This window comes from Trichomycterus rosablanca, chromosome 12, assembly GCF_030014385.1.
Source record: "Trichomycterus rosablanca isolate fTriRos1 chromosome 12, fTriRos1.hap1, whole genome shotgun sequence".
In the NCBI taxonomy this organism is placed as follows: domain Eukaryota; kingdom Metazoa; phylum Chordata; class Actinopteri; order Siluriformes; family Trichomycteridae; genus Trichomycterus; species Trichomycterus rosablanca.
Window position 1 is genome coordinate 17,583,961 of NC_085999.1, and position 24,893 is coordinate 17,608,853.

Consider the following 24,893-nt stretch of genomic DNA (forward strand, 5'->3'; position numbering starts at 1 on the left):
ATCAGAAAAAGTTGGGACAGTATGGAAAATACAACTAATAATAAAAATGCAGTGTTCCTTACATTTACTTTGACTTTTATTTGATTGCAGACAGTTTGAACCCAAGATATTTCATGTTTTGTCTGGTCAACTTCATTTTATTTATTAATAAACATCCATTCCTGCATTTCAGGCCTGCAACACATTCCGGGGCAATTTAGGGCTAGTAATAAGGTGAAAAAACTAAATAATGATGTGATTTTAAACATGTGATGTTAACAGGTGATTGTAATCATGGTTTGGTACAAAAGCAGCATCCAGGAAAGGCTGAGTCTTTGATGAGCAAAGATGGTCAGAGGATCTCCAGTCTGTCAACAAATGCTTAAGAAAATGATTGAAATGTTGTTGGAGGGGATTTGCTTATTTCTCCCTCTACAGTGCATAATATCATTAAACCATTTAAGGAATTGGGAGGAATTTCAGTGTGTAAAGGCCAAGGGTGCAAGCTTAAGCTAAACGCCTGTGATCTTTGATCCCTCAGACAGCACTGCATCAAGAACCGCCACTCAACAATAGCTGATATAACCACATCGTCAAGGGATTACTTTGGCAAACCTTTGTCCAGCACTACAATACAGAGTTACATGCACAAATGCCACTTAAAACTTTCCTGTGCAAAAAAGAAGCCTTATGTTAACCATGTCCAGAAGTGGCATCGACTTCTCTGGGCTCGGAGGCATCTAGGATGGACCATCACACAGTGGAAACGTGTATTGTGGTCGGATGAATCAGCATTCCAGGTCTTTTTTGAAAAAGAATTGAAGTCATGTGCTGGACCAAAAACGAAAAGGACCATCCAGACTGTTATTAGCAACAAGTCCAAAAGCCAGGGTCTGTCATGGTATGGGGCTGTGTCAGTGCCCTTGGCAAAGGTCATTTACACTTCTGTGATGGCAGCATTAATGCAGAAAAGTACATTGAGATCTTAGAGCAACATATGCTGCCTTCAAGACGTCATCTCTTCCAGGGACTGGTGGTCATGTTATCATGACCACCAGCTAATATCCAGAGTAACCACCGTGTGCAGCACGGACAGCAGCTAGATGGGCTGGGAGTGACTCAAAAAGGTCATGGTAGGTTGTCACAGGTATCTGGAGCCATGCTAACTGCAGTGCATCCTACAGCAGCTGAAGTGAGCATAGGGGAGGATCCATAGAGCGAACACAACGATCGAGTTAAACCCACAGAAGTCTGAGAAATTAGGGGGCCAGGGTAGTACTTGGAAATCTTGGTGATGCTCTTCCAACCAATGTTGGATATTTCTAGTTGTGTGACATGTTGCATTGTCTTGCTGGAAGATCCCATCCACCCCAAGGAAGACAATTTTACCAATGGTACTTTTAACCATGACAGCAACAAGGGATATATGTGCAGACAGCCTATCACACACCTTATATACCCACCAAGCCAGCTCACAAAAAGTGACTTCCTTCATGAGCTACGTGCTGCCGCCGTCAAAAGTAGGAAGTGATCATAATAATGTGACTCGACTGTATATTCTTCACCGTGTGTCTTTCTATGTCTGTCTACCCACGTGTGGATGATCTGTGTGTGTCTTTTTATCGCATGTATCTGCGTCTACCTGAACCTGATGTAACTGCCTAATGTGCTAGTTTCTGTATTCTCTCTCTCTCTCTCTATATATATATATATATATACAATATATATACAGTATATATATATACAGTGTATCACAAAAGTGAGTACACCCCTCACATTTCTGCAAATATTTTATTATATCTTTTCATGGGACAACACTATAGAACTAAAACTTGGATATAACTTAGAGTAGTCAGTGTACAGCTTGTATAGCAGTGTAGATTTACTGTCTTCTGAAAATAACTCAACACACAGCCATTAATGTCTAAATAGCTGGCAACATAAGTGAGTACACCCCACAGTGAACATGTCCAAATTGTGCCCAAAGTGTCAATATTTTGTGTGACCACCATTATTATCCAGCACTGCCTTAACCCTCCTGGGCATGGAATTCACCAGAGCTGCACAGGTTGCTACTGGAATCCTCTTCCACTCCTCCATGATGACATCACGGAGCTGGTGGATGTTAGACACCTTGAACTCCTCCACCTTCCACTTGAGGATGCGCCACAGGTGCTCAATTGGGTTTAGTCCATCACCTTTACCTTCAGCTTCCTCAGCAAGGCAGTTGTCATCTTGGAGGTTGTGTTTGGGGTCGTTATCCTGTTGGAAAACTGCCATGAGGCCCAGTTTTCGAAGGGAGGGGATCATGCTCTGTTTCAGAATGTCACAGTACATGTGGGAATTCATGTTTCCCTCAATGAACTGCAGCTCCCCAGTGCCAGCAACACTCATGCAGCCCAAGACCATGATGCTACCACCACCATGCTTGACTGTAGGCAAGATACAGTTGTCTTGGTACTTCTCACCAGGGCGCCGCCACACATGCTGGACACCATCTGAGCCAAACAAGTTTATCTTGGTCTCGTCAGACCACAGGGCATTCCAGTAATCCATGTTCTTGGACTGCTTGTCTTCAGCAAACTGTTTGCGGGCTTTCTTGTGCGTCAGCTTCCTTCTGGGATGACGACCATGCAGACCGAGTTGATGCAGTGTGCGGCGTATGGTCTGAGCACTGACAGGCTGACCTCCCACGTCTTCAACCTCTGCAGCAATGCTGGCAGCACTCATGTGTCTATTTTTTAAAGCCAACCTCTGGATATGACGCCGAACACGTGGACTCAACTTCTTTGGTCGACCCTGGCGAAGCCTGTTCCGAGTGGAACCTGTCCTGGAAAACCGCTGTATGACCTTGGCCACCATGCTGTAGCTCAGTTTCAGGGTGTTAGCAATCTTCTTATAGCCCAGGCCATCTTTGTGGAGAGCAACAATTCTATTTCTCACATCCTCAGAGAGTTCTTTGCCATGAGGTGCCATGTTGAATATCCAGTGGCCAGTATGAGAGAATTGTACCCAAAACACCAAATTTAACAGCCCTGCTCCCCATTTACACCTGGGACCTTGACACATGACACCAGGGAGGGACAACGACACATTTGGGCACAATTTGGACATGTTCACTGTGGGGTGTACTCACTTATGTTGCCAGCTATTTAGACATTAATGGCTGTGTGTTGAGTTATTTTCAGAAGACAGTAAATCTACACTGCTATACAAGTTGTACACTGACTACTCTAAGTTATATCCAAGTTTCATGTCTATAGTGTTGTCCCATGAAAAGATATAATGAAATATTTGCAGAAATGTGAGGGGTGTACTCACTTTTGTGATACACTGTATGTATAAATATTTCATTGTACTGTACATGTGTGTATGTACATATGACAAATAAAGACCCTCTATTTTTCTATAATATTCTATATCAACACTGAAGGAGCATGCAAACTCCACACAAAAAGGACCCGGACCATTCCACTTGGGAACCCAAACCCAGGACCTTCTTGCTGTGAGGCGACAGTGTTATCCCCCGAGCCACAGTGACACATATCAAATTTGCTACAAAAAAAAAGGTTACCTTAGTTTAAGAACTTACAAGATTTGGTATTTAAATGGAATCAGAATATTAATAAGTCTATAATTATGTACTACGAGTAACAGAACAAGGCAAGCTGCATGACACGATTATAAACCACTGAAAATGAATATTAAATAGACACAGAGTATATTTTAAAATAAATACTACTCATGAACATTTGTTCTTTGTCTCTCGTTTACCTACAGTCTTTCTTTTCACAACCCCAAATCAGAAAAAGTTGGGACAGTATGGAAAATACAACTAATAATAAAAATGCAGTGTTCCTTACATTTACTTTGACTTTTATTTGATTGCAGACAGTTTGAACCCAAGATATTTCATGTTTTGTCTGGTCAACTTCATTTTATTTATTAATAAACATCCATTCCTGCATTTCAGGCCTGCAACACATTCCGGGGCAATTTAGGGCTAGTAATAAGGTGAAAAAACTAAATAATGATGTGATTTTAAACATGTGATGTTAACAGGTGATTGTAATCATGGTTTGGTACAAAAGCAGCATCCAGGAAAGGCTGAGTCTTTGATGAGCAAAGATGGTCAGAGGATCTCCAGTCTGTCAACAAATGCTTAAGAAAATGATTGAAATGTTGTTGGAGGGGATTTGCTTATTTCTCCCTCTACAGTGCATAATATCATTAAACCATTTAAGGAATTGGGAGGAATTTCAGTGTGTAAAGGCCAAGGGTGCAAGCTTAAGCTAAACGCCTGTGATCTTTGATCCCTCAGACAGCACTGCATCAAGAACCGCCACTCAACAATAGCTGATATAACCACATCGTCAAGGGATTACTTTGGCAAACCTTTGTCCAGCACTACAATACAGAGTTACATGCACAAATGCCACTTAAAACTTTCCTGTGCAAAAAAGAAGCCTTATGTTAACCATGTCCAGAAGTGGCATCGACTTCTCTGGGCTCGGAGGCATCTAGGATGGACCATCACACAGTGGAAACGTGTATTGTGGTCGGATGAATCAGCATTCCAGGTCTTTTTTGAAAAAGAATTGAAGTCATGTGCTGGACCAAAAACGAAAAGGACCATCCAGACTGTTATTAGCAACAAGTCCAAAAGCCAGGGTCTGTCATGGTATGGGGCTGTGTCAGTGCCCTTGGCAAAGGTCATTTACACTTCTGTGATGGCAGCATTAATGCAGAAAAGTACATTGAGATCTTAGAGCAACATATGCTGCCTTCAAGATGTCATCTCTTCCAGGGACGTCCAGGTATTTTTCAACAAGACAATGCAAAACCACATGCTGCACACATTACAAAGTCATGGCTGCAGAAGAAGAAAGTACAGGTACTGGACTGGCCTGCCTGCAGTCCTGATCTGTCCCCAATAAAGAATGTGTGGAGAATTGTGAAACGAAAAATGCGACAATGACGAACCCGTACCGTTGCACATCTTAAGACGTGTTTGCAGGAAGAATGAGACAAAATAAAAGCTGAAACACTAAATCACTTGGTATCCTTGGTGCCAAAACGTCTTTTAATTGTGGTGAAAAGTGGTAAATGCTTTACTGTCCCAACTTTTTTTGGAATGTGTTGCAGGCCTGAAATGCAGGAATGGATGTTTTTTAATAAATGAAATAAAGTTAACCAGACAAAACATGAAATATCTCAGGCTCATCCTGTCTGCAATCAAATAAAAATCAAACTAAATGTAAGAAACTCTGTGTTGTTTTATTATTTGCATTTTCCATACTGTCCAACTTTATCTGATTTGGGGTTGTACATTACTAGTAACAAAACAGTGTAATCTGATCTGACTGCGTAAGTGAAAATGAATCTATAGTGCATATAGTGTTAATTTTTGGTGGCATGCTGGTCTGCGCATGTAGGTCAACACAGAAATGTGATCAGCAGATAAGTGTCGAATACAGAGTGCATTAAAATGGTAATATGATAAACATGCAGTGGGTAAATCTGTACTGACTCTGACTGCTTTAGTGGAACACACTCAGCAGGTGGTCAAACAAACATTAAAAAAAAAAAAAAAAAAAAAAAATCACACACCACAGACATGCTCTTCCTCATCACTGCCGTCTAGACAGTCATCATCTCCGTCACATATCCATGAGGCTCTCACACACCGCTGATTTTTACACTCAAATTCTTCATTTCTGCAGAACTTCAGCTCCTCGTCACCGGACAGATCTACAGAGGAACCCACAGACCACAGATTCTCATAATTCACATAATCTGTCAGTATTTGTCACTCAAAGTGAATATTAAAAGCAGGTCTGTACTTATGCATATTTCAGTATGAATGGGTTTATTGTGGCCTACCTGAGCAGGTGACATTGTTCCTGTCCAGGTGTTGGTTGTCAGCACAAGCGCACACTCGGCCCCCTGGGATAGCCAAACAGAGGGTAGCACAGCCTCCATAATTCACTCTGCAAGCGTTGTCACCTAAAGAAAAAATATAGGGCTGAACAACTGATCACATAGTTTTTTCAGGAACGTGTATATCCTTTTTTTTCACTTAAAAGGTAGAGACGAAAACTGGGGTTCTTCAAAAGAAGTACACCGATCAGCCATAACATTATGACCACCTCCTGGTTTCTACACACACCACAGAGCAGGTATTATTTAGGTGTTGGATCATTCTCAGCACTGCAGTGACAATGACATGGTGGTGGTTTGTTAGTGTTGTGCTGGTATGAGTGGATCAGACACAGCAGCGCTGCTGGAGTTTTTAAATACCGTGTCCACTCCCTGTCCACTCTATTGGACACTCCTACCTAGTTGGTCCACCTTGTAGATGTAAAGTCAGAGACGATCGCTCATCTATTGCTGCTGTTTGAGTTGGTCATCTTCTAGACCTTCATCAGTGGTCACAGGACGCTGCCCACGGGGCACTGTTTGCTGGATATTTTTGGTTGGTGGACTATTCTCAGTCCAGCAGTGACAGTGAGATGTTTAAAAATCTGCTTTTTGAATATCAAAAATTTTCTTTTTGGTTCTCAAAATCTGCTTTTTGGTTCTCAATACTTTTGGCCCAATTTTGATGCTATATCAGCCTTATAATACAGGCAGTATGCCCGTGTATCATCTCCAATAAACGGCTTCAACCAGCCTTTGATTCCCACTCATTTCTGTATTTTTGAGCGTACAGTTTAGACTGAGACACGATGAGCTAGCTAGCTAGATGTTTAGCTTATTTCACAGAGAGGCACATACACACTGGACGAGGTGAGCAAGTGACAGAGACTGTGTGAGTCGGTGGCTTTGGGCATGAGCGATTCATTTGCAGTCTGGACGTGACAACTGGTCCCCTGGGTTATAGTTCGACTCTGCACTCAATGCCAGTCGCCTGACTGATCCAGATATTTAACATGCTAGATATTTTTCTCGAGCCGCTCAGATCGAGTTGTTGAACAGTTGACACACAGCGTTCGAGAGCCGAGTTTTGATCCCAGAGTTTTGCTTCCGAGCTGCCACATCTAGTGGTCACCAGTCGGCAAGCGACAATCAGGGCAAAAATCGTGTAGTGTGAACTAGGCATGAGCGCAAGCTGTTGGTGGGGTTGGGATGTCACTGGCTTGTTCTGAGTTTTCTCTTTTCACTCTTTTCCAAAAAACTTGCTTTTAGCTTGTCATATTTTGAGAACCATGAGTTTTATTTTTTTTATTTCTTCCCTAGACCTTTTTCTATTCCCTTGCAGGCTGTAGATGTTTTGTCTTGTTTGTTTCTATCATTTTGGCCATCCCATGGCACCACCCGCTGCTCGTTGAGGACAGTAACTGCAGAACGATATGTGCTTTCACGTCCGAGTCTCCAAAAGTCTTCAGTAACACCAGAAAAAGTCGCTAGATTTGTCGCTTTTTTGAAAAACCCAAACCTTCTTGTTGTGAGTTGACAGTGCTACCCACGGAGCCACTGTGCCACCCCAATTTCCTGCTTAAAATCAAGTACAAAAATACAGTTGTCTAGCAGGGGGGCATTTATTTTCCTCAAAGATTTGAGTACTTAGCAGTGTCTGTTTCCTCTTTGATACTGACCAATTGCCCAGTTCCCTATTGAAGAAAACACCCCACAACATAATGCCGCCTGCACCATGCTTTACAGCCTTAGGTATGATGTATTTTGGGTGGTGGACTTAGTTATTAAGTTTAGTTCAAAAAGTCTCATTTAATCAGAAAAGCTTTTACCACAAATTATGAGAATCTTTCTAGACTCAGTGTGACACGTTTTACCAAAAAGGCTCGTTTTTGTCAAATGTCATCTAGGCCAGCCATCTGTACAGCTTGTTATTAAAGCCGTCTCAGATGCCAGCACTCTCTGGGAACCCCGCCACACTTTGTGGCAGTCACAACAGAACCGCCCTGGATGAGTCTGGATGGTCCACACATTTGGACCCACGCTAATGCCAAGTTCACACTACACAACCTTCCAAGTCGTCAAATCGCTGTACAGTTCACACTACACAACTGGATCTCTTGCAATCAGGAGTCTTTTAAGTTGTTGTGTATTTCACACTACATGACTGACCCAAGTGGATTGGGCAACGCGTCCAGCAATGATTGTCTGTTCTGTAGTGAGTTGGAGGTTAATAAATATTTTTTGCAATGCAGCGTTGGTATTATGTTTTGTCGAGAACGATAATAGAAACTATATTATGCCCCTTGCCACACATTTTTACAACTGCTCCCCTGGGTTTCCCCTCACCCCGTATCTTGTGTTCTTATTGGCTATAGTTGACACCGCACTCAATGCCAGTCGCCCGACTGATCCAGATATTTAACATGCTAGATATTTTTCTCGAGTCGCTCAGATCGAGTTGTTGAACATCAACAAAGTTGAATCAGTTCATCTGGACACAAGTTTGTTGTAGAGATACGTTCCGTCACTCAATCCGAATGACTTCTTCAGTCTGAGCTGGTGTTGAATACCCCAACCTTATATGCAGTTGATTTGCATAACGACCGATCACTGCCCATTGCATAACAATGGAACCGGTGATCAGGTCCATATGCAATTCACAATGACCATTAATTACAATGGTCATGTTTGTCTTTCACACATGATTGGGGTAAAGCTCCTATTACGGCGTTGTACGATGGTGAGAGATGTACTCTCAGGCCCCCTCCCCGGTTCAGGGATGGTCGTTCCCTCTTCACGTAAATGGCCTCTTTGACTCTACGTTCAAACCAGCGTTCCTCCTTGTCAAGGATCTGCACATCTTCATCCTTAAATGAGTGGCCGCTGGCTTGCAGGTGGGTGTAAACCGCAGAGTCCTGGCCAGAAGAGGTTGATCTTCTATGTTGGGCCATCCGTTTCGCCAGTGGCTGTTTAGTTTCCCCGATGTACAGTTCCCGACAATCCTCCCGGCACCTAACAGCATACACTACGTTACTCTGTTAGTGTCGAGGAACCCGGTCCTTAGGGTAAACTAATTTCTGGCGTAGCGTGTTCTGGGGTTTGAAAGCAACTGAAACACAGTGTTTGGAGAATATCCGTCTTAATTGTTCCGATACTCCCGCCACATACGGAATCACCACTGGTTTGCGCTTAGACCGCAGTTGTTCCTCTCCTCCCTTCGATCCACTAGAGCTGTGTTTGGGCCTTTTTCCCACTTTTACGAATGCCCAGTTGGGATAACCACATTCACCCAAGGCCTTCTTGACATGAGATTTCTCTCTTTCCTTGGCCGTAGTGTCTGTGGGGATGCTGTTCGCCCGGTGGTGCAGCGTCCTGATGACTCCTAGTTTGTGCTCCAAAGGATGATGGGAGTCAAACTTTAAGTACTGGTCCGTGTGTGTTGGTTTGCGGTATACATTTACTTTCAAACGTCCCCCATCTTTACTAGCAATTTCACAGTCTAAGAAGGTTAAAACGTTGTTGCTTACATCCTCACTTGTGAACTTAATGTGTTTGTCCACCGAGTTGATGTGGTCCGTGAAATGTGGTACTTCCTCTGATTTTATTTTAACCCAGGTGTCGTCCACATATCTGAACCAATGACTCAGTGGTGTCCCTGAATAGGTCCTTAGTGCCTTCTTTTCCACTTCCTCCATGTACAGGTTAGCAACAATAGGTGAGACGGGGGACCCCATAGCACACCCATGTTTCTGTTTGTGGAACTGTCCTCTGTACAAGAAGTAGGTGGACTGAAGATACAGTTCTAGAAGTGTGCACACCTGGTCCGTGGTAAGGGTGGTCCTCGTGCTCTGGGTGGAGCCTCGTGCACCATTTAATGATGAAGATGTGCAGATCTTTGACAAGGAGGAGCGCTAGTTTGAACGTGGAGTCAAAGAGGCCATTTACGTGAAGAGGGAACGACCATCCCTGAACCGGGGAGGGGCCCGAGAGTACATCTCTCACCATCGTACAACGCCGTAATAGGAGCTTTACCTCAATCACGTGTGAAAGACACACATGACCATTGTAATTAATGGTCATTGTGAATTGCATATGGACCTGATCACCGGTTCCATTGTTATGCAATGGGCAGTGATCGGTCGTTATGCAAATCAACTGCATATAAGGTTGGGGTATTCAACACCAGCTCAGACTGAAGAAGTCATTCGGATTGAGTGACGAAACGTATCTCTACAACAAACTTGTGTCCAGATGAACTGATTCAACTTTGTGGATTTGTGTACCTGGATTATTGAGCATGCATCAACAGAGTTGTTGAACAGTTCACACATAGCGATCGAGAGCCGAGTTTTGATCCCAGAGTGAACGCCGAGTTGACTCCGAGCTGCCACATCTAGCGACGACCAGTCGGCAAGCAAAAATCAGGGCAAAAATCATGTAGTGTGAACTAGGCATAAGCGAAAGCTTTTGGTATGTCACTGGCTTGTTTTGAGTTTCCTTTTTTTTTACTCTTTTTCTAAAAAACTTGCTTTCAGCTTGTCATATTTTGAGAACCATGAGTTTTGTTTTTCTTTCCTAGACCTTTTTTTATCCCCTAGCAGGCTATGGATGTTTTGTCTTGTTTGTTGCTATTATTTTGGCCACCTCTGTTATTTTCCTGATATCACTTTGTTTGTGGATTTTAAGCCATAGTATGTCGTGGGCTAAACACTCCTCACTACAGCATTCCTTAAACACTTGCATTAAAGGAAATATAACCAATTTTCCTCATTTGCAAGGTAAAATGATACCGTGCAAATAAATAAGTGGCCAAATTAATAGAAACAAGTGACTGTTAGGATTTACTTAAAATCCTGTCCCTTGACACCAAGTCAAAGTATGAAGGCCTTAGTTTATTGAAAGATAAGAGGTTTTTTTTATAAACACAAGAAACGTACACTAATCAGCCATAACATCCTCCTCCTTGTTTCTACACTCATTGCATCAGCTCCACTTACATATAGAAGCACATTGTAGTTCTACAATTACTGACTGTAATCCATATGTTTTTCTGCATGCTTTGTTAGCCCCCTTTCATTCTGTTCTTCAATGGTCAGGACTCTCCAAGGACCACTACAGAGCAGGTATTATTTAGGTGGTGGATCATTCTCAGCACTGCAGTGATACTGACATGGTGGTGGTGTGTTAGTGTGTGTTGTGCTGGTATGAGTGGATAATACACAGCAATGCTTTTTTAAACACCTCACTGTCCCTGCTGGACTGAGAATAGTCCACCAACCAAAAATATCCAGCCAACAGCGCCCTGTAGCGTCCTGTGACCACTGATGAAGGTCTAGAAGATGACCAACTCAAACAGCAGCAACAGATGAGCGATCATCTCTGACTTTACATCTACAAGGTAGACCAACTAGGTAGGAGTGTTTAATAGAGTGGACAGTGAGTGGACACGGTATTTAAAAACTCCAGCAGTGCTGCTGTGTCTTCCCCTGTGCACTTCCCCTGTGCATAACTGGACGCCTTGCCAACTCTGGGGCAATTCACTCTGCCAAGGGTTCTCCCTCATGAGGCACAACAAGCCACAACACCAGGGATAAACACAATGCAGACAGCCTCATCAGCAGAAAACCATACCAAACTGCAGAGGGAGATGACTCCTGATTTGGAGCAGCTCTTGGATGGCTGCCACTAAGTTACAGGTTAAACATCCTGCATATTGGGTTTGTTTTCATCTGTTTCAGGTGTGGGGCTATACTTAACACCTCAGTTGTGAGGCGTGACCTGTCCTGTTACTCAGAAATTAGCAGCATCCTAACTAGAGTCCTTAAGAAACATTTTATTTACTACAGTTTAAGTCAGGTGAGAACCAGACAGTTTATAATGGTTACTGTAATTCACTGGATTATTTAGCCAGACCAGGTATTTTACCAATTACAAGGGATCTTCAAAAAGTTTCCGCACTTTTATATTTTAGTTAGGGTGAGGGTGGGAGGAGTAGTAATTGGTCGTGTCTGAGAAACTGAGAGAGCTTATAGTCTGGATTTAGCGCCATCTGATTTACACCTTTTTGGACCGCTCAAAGAAGGGAAAGAATATTTTCATGTGATGATGATGTGAAAGCAGCAGTGCATCAGTGGCTACACGCTCAACCAAAAACATTTTTTGCTGGTGGCATTAAAATGGTATGACGCTGGGAAAAATGCATCACAAAGAAGGGTGACGTAGAGAAGTGATGTCATTTGTTTTTGAAATTCTTAATAAATAGTTAAAAAGTGTGGAAACTTTTTGAAGAACCATCATATTATTTTGACACATTATATATACATTATATTTTTAATTAATTAATTAATTTTTTTTTATAACACCTAAACATAAACTTGTTAGACAGAAACCATTGGCATTAATTAATAAAAAGTTGCAAATTATTAGCGATTTAAAAAAAAGCAAAGTTTGGTTGTTGGTGACAAAATAAGTTTGGTAGCTTGTCCATATAGACAAAGCACATTTTTAAGTATCTTCTTTCAGTAAAACCTTTGGTTTTACCTCAGTCTCTATCTTTGGCTTTATGATCATAACATACACTGATCGGACATAACATTATGACCACCTTCCTAATATTGTGTCGGTCCCCCTTTTTGCTTTTCCACAAGCAACAAACTGTGATGCACTGTGTATTCTGACACCTTTCTATCAGAACCAGCATTAACTTCTTCAGCAATTTGAGCTACAGTAGCTCATCTGTTGGATCGGACCACACGGGCCAGCCTTCGCTACCCACGTGCATCAATGAGCCTTGGCCCTGACCCATGACCCTGTCGCCGGTTGTCCACTGTTTCTTTCATGGACCCCTTTTGATAGATAATGACCACTGCAGATGAGGAACACCCCACAAGAGCTGCAGTTTTGGAGATACTCTGATCCATTCGTCTAGCCATCACAATTTGACCCTTTTCAAACTCGCTCAAATCCTTACGCTTGTCCATATTTCCTGCTTCTAACACATCAACTTTGAGGATAAAATGTTCACTTGCTGCCTAATATATCCCACCCACTAACAGGTGCCGTGATGAAGAGATAATCAGTGTTATTCACTTCACCTGTCAGTGGTCGTAATGTTATGCCTGGGTGATGTATGTGTATTTACTGCCTTTATCCTTGAACAATTTTTATCCTTAATGCACAGGGGTATAACAGAGATCTATGACCACTTTTCTGCACTTGAGCAAAGTTGAAGATACATGTCACGTCAAAATATGAAGAACATCACTGGTGTCATCCGACACTTCTATCCTCTCAGAGAAGCAATTCATCTTGTGAACAATACAGCCAAGCTCAGAGCAATGAGCAGGAAGGAAGCCGTCACTTATTACACTGAGGCATGAGAACTATTGTTAGGTTTAATTTGGTGAGAGTTTGAAGCCACTGCCTGGACCAATGAGATAAAGGGTTAGTGTTTTGTGTAAGCCAATCTGAGCTAGTACAAGTAGAGGGGATGCAATTATTCTCTCGAATGACAAGAGCTCGGAGAAAAGGGACAGCAAAAATCCCTACTCAACTCACCCCAAGAACTAATCAAAAAACCACTTTTTTTGCTATGCTTATTCTGAAGGCTTTGTGCCAATGATAATGTGACACAACCAGAGTCCTTCACTGGAGGCCAGCTCTCTCGGAGGTGCTAAGGACACTAGTTCAGAATTCGCATTACCACATCTGAACCGCACACTAGTGCTCTCATATCTGTCCTTTCAAGATGGTCAAACATCAGCCAGCCTGCGGTACCCTGCTGAGGTACCCCCCCCCCTACTGGGTGTTACGGCTGCTTATTAGAACAGATGACAGTTATCATCCTGCAGCGTTGAGCAGTCTAAACACAACTGCAGTCTCAATCTTTCCTAGTGTACAGTTCCAGCCCTTTACCTGCAGCTACAAACATCACTGTCACAATTACAATGTCACAAAACATAAAAATCCTTCTTAGAGGTAGACGTGTCTACTTACTTTTGGGTTTATTTCCTTGTATTTTTAATATTATTTTTTTTTAACAAACACTCCTACAAATTATACCCCTTTAAGCTGTGCTACCTTAAGTCAATTGACTAAACATATACACCAGCCTTGATTCTACACTCACTGTCCATTTTATCAGCGCCACTTACCATATAGGAGCACTTTGTAGTTCTACAATTACTGACTGTAGTCCATCTGTTTCTCTGAATGCTTTGTTAGCCCCCTTTCATTCTGTTCTTCAATGGTCAGGACTCTCCCAGGACCACTACAGAGCAGGTATTATTTGAGTGGTGGATCATTCTCAGCACTGCAGTGACACTGACATGGTGGTGGTGTGTTAGTGTGTGTTGTGCTGGTATGAGTGATGGAGTTTTTAAACACCTCACTGTCACTGCTGGACTGAGAATAGTCCACCAACCAACAATATCCAGCCAACAGCGCTCCATGGTCAGCGTCCTGTGACCATTGATGAAGGTCTAGAAGATGACCAACTCAAACAGCAGCAATAGATGAGCGATCGTCTCTGACTTTACATCTACAAGGCAAACCAACTAGGTAGGAGTGGCTAATAGAGTGGACAGTGAGTGGACATGGTATTCAAAAACTCCAGCAGTGGTGTGTCTGATTCACTCTTACCAGCACAACAAACACTAACACACCACCACCGTGTCAGTGTCACTGCAATGCTGAGAATGATCCACCACCCAAATAATACCTACTCTGTAGTGGTCCTGTGGGGGTCCTGACCATTGAAGAATAAGACGAAAGCAGGCTTAAAAGGTATGCAGAGAAACAGATGGACTACAGTCAGTAATTGTAGAACTACGAAGTGCTTCTATATGGTTAGTGGAGCTGATAAAATGAACAGTGAGTGTAGAAACAAGGAGGTGGTTTTAATGTTATGGCTGATCGGTGTAAATTACATGACATATTAAAGGACATTTTCACTGATAACTGATAGATGAATCAATGAAATGCCTTTTGCCAGATGTATTACTGCTGGTCATCCAGCTTAATCTATTATCTATGTACCTATTTAGCCTACTAAATTTGATACTTTATTATATTAGCTTTTGCTCTAAAATCAAAATTATTACTAGTTTTGACAACTTCTACTTGACTAATGATTTATTTATATTTATTTATTTATTTTTGGAAAGTGCTTACCTTGCTGATTCTGTGCATCAAACACTCGAAGGCCGAAAAGTGGAGGTCTCTCGCTTCTTAACAGAGCAACCTCACCAGAAAGCAGATCCAGCTGAAAGATGGAGGCGTTCATGTACTCCGTCCAGAAGATGGAGTTTCTGTAGTGTGAAATCCCGAAGGGGTGATTCAGCTCCTTGCCACTGTACACCACCTAGGTCACATACAACAGGCTGGTCGTTAATTATAGTTCTGGATACTGCTGTGGATGGTCCACTGTTCAAGCATGTTTGAATTCTTATTACAAATCAAATTCCAAAACAGCTGGGACTTTTTATTATAGTAATTACTAATCACTATTTAATTATAAATAAATCAGTAATGATTATTGAATTGTTTAATGCATGTCTTCAATAAAAACAGCAACAGACAAGATTTTTTCTCCATTTGTATGTAAACATGTTTACACAGGTCCATGTTTACCACTGTGTTAGGGCGGCACAGTGGCTAAGTGGGTAGCACTGTTGCCTCACAGCAAGAAGGTCCTGGGTTCGATCCCCAGGACGGTCCAGGTCCTTTCTTTGTGGAGTTTGCATGTTCTCCCCGTGTCCGTGTGGGTTTCCTCCGGGTGCTCCGGTTTCCTCCCACAGTCCAAAGTGAGGTAAACTGGAGATACTAAATTGTCCATGACTGTGTTCGATATAACTTTGTGAACTGATGAAACTTGTGTAACGGAGTAACTACCGTTTCCTGTCATGAATGTAACCAAAGTGTAAAACATGATGTTAAAATCCCAATAAACAAACAAACATCAACTTCAATTCTACAAACATCCAGAAAGATTTGGGGAACAAAGAACACTAATTGCTAATGTTATAAAAAATAATAATAATAATAATAATAATTACAATTTGACTTGATTTTATAACAGTCTGTCATTTTAAAAACAGGTTTGTACTGCAAGCAGGCCAGTCTATCACCACTCTTATTATATAGCCACACTTCTATAAAACCTGCAGCATTTTTAAGCATTTTCTCCCCACTTTCCTCCCAATTTAGCGTAGTCAATTTGTCTTCCACTGCTGGGGGATCTTTGATTGCAGTCGAGGTGGGTATATTGCTGCTCACGCCTCCTCCGACCCGTGTGCAGCCCTTAGCGGAACCCTTTTTCACCCATGCATTCTGCACAGGCGCCTCTCTATCCACCAATCAGGGTCCTTGCACGGTGTATGAAGATCCCACCCACACATAGTTCACCCCCCACCCTAGCAGATACGGTGGCCAATTAGTATCTGCTGCAGGCACTGCCAATTATGCCCGCCAGATGACGCCCAGCCGATCGGTGGCAACGGCAAGTTGCGAACCGAGGAGTTCAGAATCCCGCTGTGCCACCTGGGCGCCGTGCACTATCAGGCCAGTCTATCACCGTTTTTTTACTGTATAATCACACTGCTATAACACCTGCAGCATGATTATTGTTCTAAAAAAGAAGAAACATCCCTGAATGTCCATCTCAGATAAGCTAAAGGCATTTATCTCAGATGACCCTAAGTCAGCTGCATTTCTGGAAGTTGTTAAAATTTGGCTTCTGCCTTTTTTATAGTAGCATCCTAACTTACAGTGGCCACTGATTGTGCAGGTTCTCCTACTTAGAAAGATGAGAGAGGTCTGTAATTTTCATCATAGGTACACTTCAACTATGAGAGACAAAATGAGAAAAAAAATCCAGGAAATCACATTGTAGGATTTTTAAAGAATTTATTTGTAAATTATGGTGGAAAATAAGTATTTGGTGAAAAACAAAAGTTCAACTCAATACTTTGTAACATAACCTTTGTTGGCAATTACAGAGGTCAAACGTTTCCTGTAAGTCTTCACCAGGGTTGCACACACTGTAGCTGGTATTTTGGCCCATTCCTCCATGCAGATCTCCTCTAGAGCAGTGATGTTTTGGGGCTGTCGCTGGGCAACACAGACTCCACAAATTTTCTGTGGGGTTGAGGTCTGGAGACTGGCTAGGCCACTCCAGGACCTTGAAATGTTTTTTACGGAGCCACTACTTCGTTGCCCGAGCGGTGTGTTTGGGATCATTGTCATGCTGGAAGACCCAGCCACGTTCCATCTTCAATGCTCTCACTGATGGAAGGAGGTTTTGGCTTAAAATCTCACGATACATGGCCCCGTTCATTCTTCCCTTAACACGGATCAGTCGTCCTGTCCCCTTTGCAGAAAAACAGCCCCAAAGCATGATGTTTCCACCCCCATGCTTCACAGTAGGTATGGTGTTCTTGGGTTTTTCTTCTACCTCCAAACACGACGAGTTGAGTTTTTACCAAAAAGTTCCATTTTGGTTTCATCTGACCACATGATATTCTCCCAATCCTCTTCTGGATCATCCATAAGCTCTCTGGCAAACTTCAGACGGGCCTGGACATGTACTGGCTTAAGCAGGGGGACACGCCTGGCACTGCAGGATTTGAGTCCTTCTCGGCGTAGTGTGTTACTGATGGTAGCCTTTGTTACTTTGGTCCCAGCTCTCTGCAGGTCATTCATCAGGTCCCTCTGTGTAGTTCTGGGATTTTTGCTCACCGATCTCATGATCATTTTGACCCCACGGGATGAGATCTTGACCCCAAGGGAGATTATCAATGGTCTTGTATGTCTTCCATTTTCTTACAATTGTTCCCACAGTTGATTTATTCACACCAACCTGCTTGCCTATTGTAGATTCACTCTTCCCAGCCTGGTGCAGGTCTACAATTTTCTTCCTGGTGTCCTTCGACAGCTCTTTGGTCTTGGCCATGGTTGAGTTTGGAGTCTGACTGTTTGAAGCTGTGGACAGGTGTCTTTTATACAGATAACGAGGTCAAACAGGTGCCATTAATACAGGTAACGAGTGGAGGACAGAAGAGCTTCTTAAAGAAGAAGTTACAGGTCTGTGAGAGCCAGAAATCTTGCTTGTTTGTTATTGACCAAATACTTATTTTCTACCATAATTTACAAATAAATTCTTAAAAAATCCTACAATGTGATTTCCTGGATTTTTTTTTCTCATTTTGTCTCTCATAGTTGAAGTGTTCCTATGATGAAAATTACAGACCTCTCTCATCTTTCTAAGTAGGAGAACTTGCACAATCAGTGGCTGACTAAATACTTTTTGACCCCATTGCACATTTGTACAAAAAATGACAAAGTGAATTAAAGTGCTCTCAGGCCAAAGCAGTTACCTCAGAAACATTACATTATCAGTTTATAATGCAATAACATCCAAGTTACGTACTGTTTTAATGTATTAATCTTGTAATAATTTTATTGACCATAAAAAGTGAACTAATTCCTTGCAAAGGAATTAAATAAGAAATTTTATAAATAAAGTAATTTGTGCGCCACATATACTCTTCCAACATCAGTGCCTGACCTTACAATTACTTTTTTAACTTAACAGAGGGCGGCATGGAGGCTCAGTGGATAGCTTTGCCTCACAGCAAGAAGGTCAGTGTGGGTTTCCTCCCACAGTCCAAAAACATACAGTCAGGTTAACTGAAGACACTGAATTGTCCTATAGGTGAATGGGTGTATGTATGTGTGTGTGTGTGCCCTGCAATGGACTGGCACCCCGTCCAGGGTGTTACTGTGTGCCTTGCGCCCATTGAAAAGCTGAGATAGGCTCCAGCACCCCCCTGCGACCCTGATTGGATAAGCGGTTAAGAAAGTGAGTGAGTGAGTGAGTGAGTGAGTGATTTAATAGACACAACCACCTTCAGATACACAAATCTTGTAAACTGATTCCAGGACAATGGTAGGTCAGTAGCTAAAAACAGGACTAGAGATCAAAAGGTTGTTGATTGGTCTTACCACCACCCAGCTGGCATTGTTTGCCACCGTCTAATGCTTGAATTGTATTTGGTCCCAATTGTAAGTCACGTTAGATAGATCTTTCTTCTAAATGATGTAAATGTTAACAGATGCATATTAATGGGATGTCCATTAAGCTTATGGTCATGTATTCACATACTGCACTTTTAAAATATAGTGTGGAATCTTTCAGTCTTGTTCCTTTTATCTTTGTTTTTAGTCCCAAGCTAACATCTGAACCATAGGAATGATCAGCAAATAGTCAAAGTGTCTTTTTTTATTATTATCACACCTCTATTTAAATCTCCTCTGGATGCTTTTCTTCTCATCAGTCAATAAATGAGTGCTGAAGTATTTTATTTTATTCATATCCTGCCCATTGTGTGCGCTTGTTTTAAGTGTCCATATGGCCAGCTCCTGCAGAAAACCAGCAACATACTGTCCTGTCTTAAAATCCATAATAATGACTGAAGACACACAAGTGACCCGTTTTACACTTTCTGGCCGCTGATCCTTTTAATCAGGAAAAAGTCTTCCTTAAAATACATTTTAATGACCAGTTGGTAAATGTTATAGTAACAGTGGGGTAATGAAACACACTGACAGCGGATGGTTTCATTTCTTATTCAGTATTTTTCTCTCATGATGAATCTGTACCAATTAAACACATGATTAAATATTAAGGTCTGTGTCATATTAATTCCTCCAGTTCTTCAAAAAACGTACCATTCTGCCTGTACCGTTGAGGAAGATTTTTTCGATGTGATCATAATACGCATCACACCAGTACATCGTGCTGCTCCCGTGGTCCAGGGTGAGCCCATTCGGCCACAGCATGTTAGAGGTGACAAATATCTTGCGGTGAGAGCCATCCATCCAGGCTTTCTCAATTCTGCCAATGCTGTCGTTTACTTCATCCTCCTCCCAGTCGGTCCAGTACATCCAGCTGAAATAGATAAAGCTTATTAAAACAGTGATGTAATTGTTGATTACATGTTTTCTGTGCATGTAATCTTTAAAAAAGGGAAAACCTCTTTTTTTCTGATTGGTTAGACTTTTAACAATAATGATCTACTGATGTTGTAATAGATAATACACATTTACTATGTTGTGTTCACTTCCTTTTGTCTGTGCCTTAATATTAACCCCAATAAATTACTTTACATTTGGAATTAATAACTTAAGAGTTTCCCCAAATTCCAAATAAAATATTATAATGTAGAGCATTTAATTACAGAAAATGACAATCGGTCAAAATACGGGAATGGGATGTCCAGCATATGGTGATGTGTCCACAACCTGGACATTTGAAATATAGTGTGGAATCTATTAGTTTTGTTCCTTTTATCTTTGTTTTAGTCCCAAGCTAACATCTGAACCATAGGAATGATAAGCAAATAGTCAAAGTGTCTTTTTTATTATTATCACAACTCCATTTAAATCTCCTCTGGATGCTTTTCTTCTCATCAGTCAATAAATGAGTGCTGAAGTATTTTATTTTATTCATATCCTGCCCATTGTGTGTGCTTGTTTTAAGTGTCCATATGGCCAGCTCCTGCAGAAATCCAGCAACATACTGTCCTGTCTTAAAATCCATAATAATGACTTAAGACACAAAAGTGACCTGTTTTACACAGGTTTCCCCAAATTCCAAATAAAATATTATAATGTAGAGCATTTAATTACAGAAAATGACAATCGGTCAAAATAACCAATGGGTAACAGTGTTTTCCCCGTATACTGTCTCTGTCAGCTGAAAACTGGACTAATCAAAAATGACATTACTCCAGTCTTCAACATCTTAAATCTTATGGTTTTTGAAAACCTCAGTCTGGCACTTATTTACTTCCCATTTTTTCTAGCTTTGTATATGACTTAGGTCCTGACACTAGGAGCCAATTTAAGAGTCTATCGCAGCTTTTCAATGGGCGCAAGGCACACAGTAACACCCTGGACGGTGTTACTGCATGTTTTTGGACTGTGGGAGGAAACCGGTGCTCCCAGAAGAAACCCACGCAGACACTGGGAAAACATGCAAACTCCACACAGAAAGGACCTCAACCGCCCCGCCTGGGAATCGAACCCAGGACCTTCTTGCTGTGAGGTCTATTTCTGCCTTGCTCCCAGTGTTTCCTAATATTCTACCTGCTGTGACCCTGACCAGGATAAAGCAATTGATATATACATTGCACTGCACACCGATCAGCCATGACATTAAAACCACCTCCTTGTTTCTACACTCACTTTGTCATTCTACAATTACTGACTGTTGTCCATCTATTTCTCTGAATGCTTTGTTAGCCCCTTTTCACGCTGTTCTTCAATGGTCAGGACCCTCCCAGGACCACTACAGAGCAGGTATTATTTAGGTGGTGGATCATTCTCAGCACTGCAGTGACATTGACATGGTGGTGGTGTGTTAGTGTGTGTTGTGCTGGTATGAGTGGGTAAGACACAGCAGCACCTCACTGTTACTGTTGGACTGAGAATAGTCCACCAACCAACAATATCCAGCCAACAGTGGGCAGCGTCATGTGACCACTGATGAAGGTCTCAAAGATGACTAACGCAAACAGCAGCAATAGATGAGCGATCGTCTCTGACTTTACAACTACAAGGTGGACCAACTAGGTAGGAGTGTCTAAATGAGTGGACAGTGAGTGGACACGGTATTTAAAAACTCCAGCAGCACTGCTGTGTCTGATCCACTCATACCAGCACAACACACACTAACACACCACCACCACGTCATTGTAACTGCAGTGCTGAGAATGATCCACCACCTAAATAATACCTGCTCTGTGGTGGTCCTGACCATTGAAGAACAGGATGAAAGCAGGCTAAAAAAGTATGTAGAAAAATAGATGGACTAGTCAGTCAGTAATTGTAGAACTACAAAGTGCTTTTATATGGTAAGTGGAGCTGATAAAATGGACAGTGAGTGTAGAAACAAGGAGGTGGTTTTAATGTTATGGCTGATCAGTGTATACATCGCACTAACATTCTACTAAATTATCACAATAATCTATTCAGCACAGAGATTCACTAGATAAGGACAATAACATCAACGAAATTTGCAAAATATGGTAATAAAGGATGTAAGTCCCTATGATCTGTCACCCAGCAAGTATCCATTCACTGTTTCAGAAGGTTAATCCATGCTGACAATCTTTCAAGTGGCTTTGTTTATTTTCGCACTGCTCTGCTTCAGCATGCATCACGCCTGTTAAAGTAAACAGTCATTCTCAAGGGTGCTGTGTTATTTGAGAAGCGAACAGGTCAATGTTTAGACATGATCCTTTCTTTAGTTAGTGTACTTAAGGGATTTGCTGTTTCAGTGGGCAGCAGAAGCTTTTCACCCTTATCAATGATGAAACCCTTGCTACATGTGGACTAGTGGGAGATTCGGCACTCAGATGAGCATGGTCAACATTTCTATTCACATGTAAACAGAATGATGGAAATTTAATTATGTATAATGTAAAATGGGTGGGCATATTTAGCATAATAATGATAATTATGCTATTCATGCCATTCAATGTTGCTGGGACATATTCCAAATCCATTATAATAAGAATAAAGCAGTAACAGAAGGATTGTGATTAGATGTTTACAGTTACTAGTCAGTAAAAGACTTCAGAAATATCTGTTTGGACAGCCTGGGGAAGTTTAGTCTACTAGTTGTGTGCCAGAACAGGACGTGATGATGTTTTCATTGAGTCCTAAAGGGTTTAAAAAGGCATGACCCAGTACTTTCAGACAGGTTAGACTAAACCGTTTTGCCTTGCAGGCAAGTACCAGTGTTCAAATCCGATATGGGCAGCTACAGAATGCCAGTGGAGGAAATACAGCAGTGGGATGATACAAGATTGGAGTAGAACCAGGTGTTAAGTTGCTTTCTAAATCAACTGCTGAGATTTGATTGAGGACATAAAAAGACCTGCCAGGGAAAACAATGTTAGTAAAACAATGAGCAGAGAATCCACCTCCAAGCAAATATTTGTGAGATGAGAGGGAACAGGGGCGTCTGAAGAGCACAGGAAGACATGCCAAAATTCACACGGAAAATAACAGTAACAGAGTGAGTCGTGATTTGCTACTGAGGTGCCAGATGTAGCCCCAAGAACTGACAGTGAATCCAATATGCAGCATGCTTAACCAAGGTAGACCAAAATTGTGGCTAAAAGCCACAAACAAAAGGAAAATGGGGATATAAAGCTGTAAAAACATAGAAAACAAATGACACAATGTGTAAAGTAAGATGTGTAAAAAGTACATAAGTGGTTTAGAATTCAGGCTGTAGGACAAGGCTATCTGTAAGGTCAGGCACTAATGTTTTTTGAAGCAGGCTGGACTCCGAATCAATTTTCCATTTCATTTCTAAGGTATTCAGTGGGGTTGAGGCTAGGTCTTCAAGCAAGCCACTAAAGTTCCTCCCAGTGGTGCATAAAGTATAAAAGTACAGGTATCTTACCAGAACTTCAACTTGAAGTATCTGATGTTTATTGTAAGTATCAAAGTAATTTTGCTGATATTAAATGTACTTGAGTATGAAGAGTAGAAGTACAGCCTAAATCAGAAAAGAAGTTGGGACAGTATAGAAAATGCAAAAAAAATTGACGCAGTGTTTCTTGCATTTACAATGACTCTTATTCCATCTTATCTGAACCCAATATATTTCATGTTTTGTCTGGTCAACTTCATTTCAACTGTTAACATACTGTACAGATACATGCATTTCAGGCCTACAACACAAAAAAAGTGTCAGTCAAAAAAGTTGGGTGATGGCAACGGGCAATTGGGGCAGCACGGTGGCTTAGTGGGTAGCACTGTCGCCTCACAGAAGGAAGGTCCTGGGTTTAATACCCAGGTGGGGTGGTCCGGGTCCTTTCTGTGTGGAGTTTGCATGTTCTTCTAGTGTCTGCATGGGTTTCCTCCGGGAGCTCCGGTTTCCTCCCACAGTCAAAAACATGTAAGTGAGATGAATTGGAGATACAAAGTTGGCCATGACTGTGTTCGACATTAAACTTGTGAACTGATGAATCTTGTGTAATGAATAACTACCATTTCTGTCATGAATGTTTGTTTGTTTATTAGGATTTTTAACATCATGTTTTACACACTTTGGTTACAAACAACAGGTGATTGTAATCATGTGTTGGCACAAATCATTTTCAGAGGGAGAAAAAGAAAATGTATTTTGTTCTATACAGTCTTATGTTGTGAAGACCTGGCTTTTCTGTAGGTGTGAGGTCGGCTTCATTGTTAAGGTGGTTTACAGGCTTAAAAGAACATGCTTCATATTTATGAAAAATTCTGAGACTTGCATTTTTATTAACAGCATTAACTTGTACTTCTACCTTTAATACTTAAATACATTTAATAACATAACTACTTTTGATACTTAAGTACAATTAATAACATATACCTACTTTTGATACTTAAGTACATCTAATAACAGATACCTACTTTTGATACTTAAGTACATCTAATAACAGATAACTTCTTTTGATACTTAAGTACATTTAATAACATATACCTACTTTTGATACTTAAGTACATTTAATAACAGATAACTTCTTTTGATACTTAAGTACATTTAATAACATATACCTACTTTTGATACTTAAGTACATTTAATAACAGATAACTACTTTTGATATTTAAGTACATTTAATAACATATACCTACTTTTGATACTTAAATACATCTAATAACAGATAACTACTTTTCATACTTAAGTACATTTAATAACAGATAACTACTTCTGATACTTAAATACATCTAATAACAGATAACTACTTTTCATACTTAAGTACATTTAATAACAGATAACTACTTTTGATACTTAAGTACATCTAATAACATATAACTACTTTTGATACTTAAGTACATTTAATAACAGATAACTACTTTTGATACTTAAGTACATTAAACATACTTTAAGACTTTTACTTAAGTAATATTGTAGAGGTACGACGGTGTATTAGGGC

At 41.2% G+C, this 24,893-nt stretch overlaps 1 protein-coding gene across 1 annotated transcript in view; it reads right to left on the bottom strand.

Moving 5' to 3' along the window:
- The window catches only part of lrp1bb (low density lipoprotein receptor-related protein 1Bb), a 488,452-nt gene that overhangs the window by 326,285 nt on the left and 137,274 nt on the right, over positions 1-24,893 (bottom strand). The window contains exons 13-16 of the mRNA XM_063005338.1: positions 19,627-19,846; positions 15,070-15,259; positions 5,863-5,985; positions 5,590-5,730 (exon numbers count right to left, since the gene is read on the bottom strand). Of these exons, the coding sequence (XP_062861408.1) occupies positions 5,590-5,730; positions 5,863-5,985; positions 15,070-15,259; positions 19,627-19,846 (674 nt within the window). The remainder of the gene's footprint in view (positions 1-5,589; positions 5,731-5,862; positions 5,986-15,069; positions 15,260-19,626; positions 19,847-24,893) is intronic.